The following is a 7,898-nucleotide window of genomic DNA, read 5'->3' as shown; positions in this document are numbered from 1 at the left end:
CGAATCGAACAGGATCGAGATTTTTGTTCTCACCACACAACTCCTGCTGACTCGTATGTTCTTAAATAAATTTGTTCTGGGACGGGAGGAGGTGATTTGTTTGGTTCAGCCCGCTACTTAGACCGGACCAATCTCATTGTGTTACGTCGCAGAATGCCATAAATGCACAAAATAAATTAACACGTAAACACAAAACAAACACGTGAACCTGAAATCAAACTAAATCAAAAAACAAAACAAAACAAGCTCCATGTTCATCCCATTAGTCCAACAGTGGGATGATCTTTGCTTTCAAGCCAATCAAATCCACTCGAGTTCGCAGTCTCGTTACAGATCTGTTGAAATAACGGATCGTTCATCAGTTCCTCCGGCGTAGCATCTTGATATTGCTCCTGTTGCTGATTGGGGTCAAACAGAAGGTTTGCATCCAAAGTATTGAGGTCATTAATGCTACTGGAGAGCTCAGAGGTCATTCTGATTTCACCGGGAAACTCCAAAACCCTGGCGTTCACCTCTGAGACTTGCTCCGAAAGCCGGCCATCAGGCGTAAGGCTGCCGCTGGCGAGGAGTTCTTTAACAGTCGTGCTGAAATCCAGCTGCTGCTGCTCCCGCTTCTGCTGTTGAGGTTTCTGGGTCAGCGGCAAGGCCTGGTCCTGCCGTAGAAGCTGGTTTGGTGCAGCTGATTGTACTTGGCCGTCACGTGCAGAAAGAACATGTTGATCACCAACAACATTTTTCACAATGTAATTTGGCTTCTGGAACTCAAACACCCTGCTGGTGTCAGCCGAATCCACCAAGGTGTGATTGGGGCTGCAGGGGAAGCCAGGGGCAGACTCCAGGTTCTGGCTGAGGTTCATGCATGCTGTGTAACTGGAGGGCAAGTTATTGACACTCAGGCCCTGCAAGGCATCATTGTGCTCTTCATCCATTTTGCTCAGTAGGACAGCCGTGATTTTTTGGCCGTTGCAGTGTTGACCCTGTACGGGCGGAACCTCGGTTTGCATCATGACGTTGAGTGGCACAGAGCGGCTCCTCTGCGCCATGCTGTTCACACTGAGGTTTGCCTGGCTCTTGGCGAAAATGTTTAAAAGCTCAGGAGTCACAGGTGAGTTGAAGGGTGACGTCGCCGTGTGGCTGAGATGTGGAGGGGCCACGTTTCCGGTGTTCACACTCAGGTTTCGCTGTGGCACAGCCGGGCTTACGCTACGACACCTGAAAGTGACAGCTGTTGCGGGCATGTTGGGGGCTTTGGTGTCCAGAGGAGCGGGTACAGCAAAGCCCTCCTGCTTGGACATGTTAGCCATGCTAGCTACTTGCTGCTGCACAGGGGAAATGGGGGTCAGACGGCCGAAATAGGTATCGTGGTGCCGCACCTGAGGATGGAAGGACTTCCCAGGGATGGCAAAGGCATGGGGCTTTTGGAAGTGGTCATCAATCAGATCCTGATAGCTGGGGAGGATTCCCATTCCACTGTTATAGTTGTCATTCATCCACTCCAGCTTGGCCTTATCTGGGTGAGTGGCCATTGGCCTCTGCATGGGCTTGACGGGGCTGCTTGAGATAGAGCTGCCGTCGCAGTATCCCATCGTGCTGGAGTTAATGGGTGTGAATGCAAAGGGGTTCCTGCACTCAACTGGACTGGGAGGGATGGTGCTACTGCAGCCCGAGTGTGGGGTACCAATGGGGGTTTGGCGATTGTTCCCCAGTATGGCATCCACTGGGGTGGTGGGGGTGACGTGAGAACAGGGGCTCTCTCTGGTCAGGCCTCGGACCCCTCCGATCACGTCAGAGGTCGGTGTTGGAGTAGGTGTCGGAGTGGGGGTTGGCGTTTGAACCGGGGTGCTACTGTTTGTGGAGGGGTAGAAAGGAGTCATGTTGTTGCGGGATGACACGAGGCTGCGCTGCATGGCAGCCTGCGGGCCGTGAAGGGTGACGCAACCTCCAAACTTCTGCAGGTTGTTGAGCTTCATCTGTTCCTCCATCTGCACCAGCTCCTCGACAATGCTGTCCTGGGTTACATCATCATCCTCCTCCTCATCATCATCTAAGGGGAAGAAGTTCATATCTGTCGGCAAGGAGAGCTGAATGGAAGCTGGAGCCTGACCCGCCAAGGGAAGAGGTTGGAAGAGCGGGGTGGATGATGATCTCTTCTGAGCCACTTGCTCCGCTGACTGAGTGTAATTCTGTTGTTGGGCTCCTCCTGGTTCTCCTGTGATGGCGACAGAACTCTTAAGGTGACTGATGGCACAGTGCTTGTGGATTTCAGGGCTGGTGGATATGGTTTGCATATTGCCTATGGTGTGCTGCTGGTTTTGCTGGATTGGCGTCTGAGCTACTGCAGTGCTGGTTTCCATAACAGTGGGAGTGTTTTTCCTCTGTAGCTCGCTCTGTGTTTTGGCGACAGTTTGGAAGCCACTGCCTCTAAAGGGGGGTTTAGCAAGACCGAGGACTTGCGGGGTCATGGCTAAGTTCATTTTCATGGTAACTTTGCCGATGGCTGGTGCACTTTCAGGTCTAACCGGAGTTCCTTGCATAGGGTGGTTCCTCGCGGTGGTGCTGGTCTCACGTTGATGGTAATCAGAGCCCCCTACCGCCTGCTGAGAGACTAAGACCCTCTTGACTGGAGAGAGATGAGACTCTGGACTGAAGCTTGAGCGTTTTCTTGGGCTTTTGGAGGACAAGAAAGTATCTTTGGAGGATGCCCCATCACCATTTCCCACAAACGACGGTGCAGGGCTGGTATTTAGACCTGAGATGAGGCTGGTTTGCTCAGTGGAGACAGACAAATGCAAAGTGCTTTCATTACTGGTGCCATTAATGCTGCTGCTGTCTGTAGCTGCCAAAGCGAAAGTACTTGCTGATGGATTTGTAATGCATTTAGTGTAAGATGATTCCTCCAGTCCCAGGGCGCCTTTAGTTTGAGGTATAGGCACACTGGCAGCCCTTGGTACAGCCCCACCAACTTTGTTTACCACTGCTCCTCCCTGATTCAGTGTCACTCTACTAGAACTTAAATGTTGTCTGCTTTCATGTATAGCTTCAACTTCCATTTCAACATCAATGTTATGGGTGTTAGCAGTCGGCCATGGCTTGGCTATAGGGGCAGCAGACCCACACCTCATCTTTGGGCTGGACCTGACCTCTTCTGCACCTCCAGAGCTGCCGGCCCCGGCGGAGACTGGCCGTAAAGCACTGTTTGTGAGGGTTGAGGTGTAAGTGCTATTGTTGGGTGCAAGAGATATGGACGTCATCTTGACCAAATTGACTGAGCTGACGTGACAAGCTGGCATCACAGTCTTGACAGGGCTGTTACCGATCAGCATGGAGGAAGGCGAGCGCAAAGCAATGGTGCCAGCAGTCGAGGGTTTGGGTAAGATTTGAGCATAACGCTGCCGTGCTGAGCGGTCACTTATTGGACTGGCTAGAATATTTTGGGTGGCCTTTTGGTTTTGTTTCACAGGTTGAACTGGATGCGTCACCACCTGCAGGTTTATGGGCAGCACTTTACTTTCCCCAAATCCTACTGGGCTTGGAGACATCAGCTGGCTGCTCCTCTGTACCTGCATAGCAAGAAGATAAAAGATATTAGAACAGCTGGAGGAGAATTTCATTCACTGAATGCTAAACAATGCATGACTTTAATCTTAACTGAAGTCTTATGAATAAAAGTCTTCTTTAATTTGACTGTTGTTGTCCGTTGAAGGGGGTAGACAAAGCAATTCCTTTGATTTCAGCTGTTAGCTGCCTGCAATTCAAATATACGGGAATCAATATTGAAAATCCATCCATTATCCAAACCGCTTATCCTGCTCTCAGGGTTGCGGGGATGCTGGAGCCTATCCCAGCAGTCATTTGGGCGGCGGGCGGGGAGACACCCTGGACAGGCCGCCAGTTCATCATAGGGCCAACACACACACACACACACACACACACACACATTCACACCTAGGGACAATTTAGTATGACCGATTCACCTGACCTACATGTCTTTGGACTGTGGGAGGAAACCGGAGCACCCGGAGGAAACCCACGCAGACACGGGGAGAACATGCAAACTCCACACAGAGGACGACCCGGGACGACCCCCAAGGTTGGACGACCCCCAAGGTTGGACTACCCTGGGGGCTCGAACCCAGGATCTTCTTGCTGTGAGGCGACCGCGCTAACCACTGCGCCACCGTGCCGCCCCAATATTGAAAATCTTCACATGGAATATCATCTTAAAAGAGTACCCTTGCATTGTTTTTTCCTGATGTGAGGAAAGAAAGGGAAAGCTGTTTGGGATTTTGCATGTCAGCCTTGATCATTCTGGGATTTGTTGTGCCGACGTTAAATATTGTTCATCCCTTTCTATGCAGCTCTTCAGAGAGTACAAACTTACTTTCTTCATATAAACGCTATAATTCTGTCACATCTCCCTCGGCTCTGTGGGCCAGCAGTATATAATCAAGTACCGAGGGACAACACATAATCAGGGCAGCATAGATGCACCATACGAGTGGCTGGCAGTAATTTTTATTCATTTATTTAGTTAGTTAGTTTTGGCTTTACCCCCCTTTTTCGCCCCAGTTGTACCTGGCCAGTCACCCTGTTCTCCGAGCCGTCCCGGTCTCTGCTCCACCCCCTCTGCCGCTCCGGGGAGGGCTGCAGACTACCACATGCCTCCTCTGATACACGTGGAGTCGCCAGCCGCTTCTTTTCACCTGACAGTGAGGAGTTTTGCCAGGGGGACGTAGCGCGTGGGAGGATCACACTATTCCCCCCAGTCCCCCCCCCCAAACAGGTGCCCTCACCGACCAGAGGAGGCGCTAGTGTAGCGACCAGGACACATACCCACATCTAGCTTCCCACCCTCAGACATGGCCAATTGTGTCTGTCGGGACGCCCGACCAAGCTGGAGGTAACACGGGGATTCGAACCGGCGAGCCCCGTGTTGGTAGGCAACGGAATAGACTGCTATGCTACCCGGACGCCCTCCTGGCAGTAATTTTAATCACATGACCTAGATTTACGTCAACCCTGAACTGTGTTTACCGTGATGGGGCTGGGCACAGCAGCCACCACAATGCCAATAGTCGGCTGGGGGGAGTGAAGAGTAGGACTGCTGCAGGGAAGAATACCGCCTACAGGCGCCGGGCCCTCGTCGACCCTCATGGCCTGGCCGTCTCCCCCAGGTTGAGGGGATTGTAGCTTCTGCTCTTGTTGCTTCCTCTGGATTTTCCGCTGGAGCTGCTGCTTGGCGTCGACGGAGGGAGACGGGAGCGTGGTCGCCTGAGGCTGGAAGGAATTGGCCTCCGCCGTGGGAACAAACGCCGAGACCGGCTGTGGAGACTTCATCTCTAAAGAGAAGAAACGAGACAAACAAAATGTATCATAAAAAAAACCCCACTTATTTATAGTGTAGTCAAGCTAACTGAAGCGCAAAAAAAAAGACTCGAAGATAAGTCGTAGCCTGGAATGTCGCTAAACTTCTCAAACTCCGTACTTCCCTGTCTTTGTGTTGCTGTTGCTGTTGGTTAAAGCTGAAACCTGTGACTTTCCCTCATCAATAAATGTTATTTTCTCCACGTGTGCACCAGCCATCTTTACCATGGTTGGAGACACTCTCCAGTCTTTGTGTACCGCCGTTGAACTATTTTGACAAGCACGTATGTGTTGGAAACAACTCCAGCAGCGAAAAAAGACTGAAACGTGATGCTGATGTTTCCATGACAACCAATATGACTGTCCGACAGTGTTCCCATATAGTGTGATGTAGTTTGTAATACATCGGACTGTCTGTGAGATGGCTTGGACATGTGTGGAGGAGAGATGCTGGGTGTACTGGGAGAAGGATGCTGAATATGGAGCTGCCAAGGAAGAGGAGAAGAGGAAGGCCAAAGAGGAGGTTTATGGGTGTGGTGAGGGAGGACATGCAGGTGGCCGGTGTGACAGAGGAAGATGCAGAGGACAGGAAGAGATGGGAAAGGATGACCCGCTGTGGCGCCCCCTAACGGGAGCAGCCGAAAGTAGTAGTAGCGGTAGTGGTAGTAGACTGTGTGTGTTAGCTTTGGTCCCAGGATCCATTTTTACAAGGGTGGGAACTGTTTACTGCTCAGCTGATGGCACACCAGCCACAATGGCTGCTACACCTGGTTTGTAGTCCTGCTACACCTGGTTTGTAGTCCTGACCTGGTTTGCAGTCCTGCTACACCTGGTTTGTAGTGCTGACCTGGTTTGCAGTCCTGCTACACCTGGTTTGTAGTCCTGACCTGGTTTGTAGTCCTGCTACACCTGGTTTGTAGTCTTGACCTGGTTTGTAGTCCTGCTACACCTGGTTTGTAGTCCTGACCTGGTTTGCAGTCCTGCTACACCTGGTTTGTAGTGCTGACCTGGTTTGCAGTCCTGCTACACCTGGTTTGTAGTCCTGACCTGGTTTGCAGTCCTGCTACCTGGTTTGTAGTGCTGACCTGGTTTGCAGTCCTGCTACATCTGGTTTGTAGTCCTGACCTGGTTTGTAGTCCTGCTACACCTGGTTTGTAGTCCTGACCTGGTTTGTAGTCCTGCTACACCTGGTTTGTAGTCCTGACCTGGTTTGTAGTCGTGCTACACCTGGTTTGTAGTCCTGACCTGGTTTGCAGTCCTGCTACACCTGGTTTGTAGTGCTGACCTGGTTTGCAGTCCTGCTACACCTGGTTTGTAGTCCTGACCTGGTTTGCAGTCCTGCTACCTGGTTTGTAGTGCTGACCTGGTTTGCAGTCCCGCTACATCTGGTTTGTAGTCCTGACCTGGTTTGTAGTCCTGCTACACCTGGTTTGTAGTCCTGACCTGGTTTGTAGTCCTGCTACACCTGGTTTGTAGTCCTGACCTGGTTTGTAGTCGTGCTACACCTGGTTTGTAGTCCTGACCTGGTTTGCAGTCCTGCTACACCTGGTTTGTAGTGCTGACCTGGTTTGCAGTCCTGCTACACCTGGTTTGTAGTCCTGACCTGGTTTGCAGTCCTGCTACACCTGGTTTGTAGTGCTGACCTGGTTTGCAGTCCTGCTACACCTGGTTTGTAGTCCTGACCTGGTTTGCAGTCCTACTACACCTGGTTTGTAGTCCTGACCTGGTTTGTAGTCCTGCTACACCTGGTTTGTAGTCCTGACCTGGTTTGTAGTCCTGCTACACCTGGTTTGTAGTCCTGACCTGGTTTGCAGTCCTGCTACACCTGGTTTGTAGTCCTGACCTGGTTTGCAGTCCTGCTACACCTGGTTTGTAGTGCTGACCTGGTTTGCAGTCCTGCTACACCTGGTTTGTAGTCCTGACCTGGTTTTTAGTCCTGCTACACCTGGTTTGTAGTCTTGACCTGGTTTGTAGTCCTGCTACACCTGGTTTGTAGTCCTGACCTGGTTTGCAGTCCTGCTACACCTGGTTTGTAGTGCTGACCTGGTTTGCAGTCCTGCTACACCTGGTTTGTAGTCCTGACCTGGTTTGCAGTCCTGCTACACCTGGTTTGTAGTCCTGACCTGGTTTGTAGTCCTGCTACACCTGGTTTGTAGTCCTGACCTGGTTTGCAGTCCTGCTACACCTGGTTTGTAGTCCTGACCTGGTTTGCAGTCCTGCTACACCTGGTTTGTAGACCTGCTACACCTGGTTTGCAGTCCTGCTACACCTGGTTTGTAGTCTTCACTGACAGAGGGGGGGCCACTTTAAGGAAATCACCGATTTCAGCTTTAAAGAGCACAGATTTAACTGTCTTTGTGTCACTGTTCGCTCAACAAGAACAACAAAAAAAAAAAAACCTAAGTCATGGACATTGTTGAAAATGTTCATTATAAATGAGTCATTTTTAACTTACTTCCCTCGTGTTCTCTGTTTGCCTACTTGGCTTATAATGAAATTTAAAATTGAGGGACAAAAAGTCTGTCAGGTGATAA

General features: G+C 50.9%; 1 protein-coding gene across 1 annotated transcript in view; it reads right to left on the bottom strand.

Annotated features, from left to right (window-relative positions):
• Positions 1-254: 254 nt before the first annotated feature.
• The window catches only part of LOC130111564 (DNA-binding protein RFX7-like), a 31,576-nt gene continuing 23,932 nt past the window's right edge, over positions 255-7,898 (bottom strand). The window contains exons 7-8 of the mRNA XM_056278794.1: positions 5,035-5,339; positions 255-3,560 (exon numbers count right to left, since the gene is read on the bottom strand). Coding sequence (XP_056134769.1) covers positions 255-3,560; positions 5,035-5,339 — 3,611 coding nt within the window. The remainder of the gene's footprint in view (positions 3,561-5,034; positions 5,340-7,898) is intronic.

Source organism: Lampris incognitus, chromosome 4 (genome assembly GCF_029633865.1).
Source record: "Lampris incognitus isolate fLamInc1 chromosome 4, fLamInc1.hap2, whole genome shotgun sequence".
Taxonomy (NCBI): Eukaryota; Metazoa; Chordata; class Actinopteri; order Lampriformes; family Lampridae; genus Lampris; species Lampris incognitus.
This window is presented reverse-complemented; position numbering and strand designations above follow the sequence as displayed.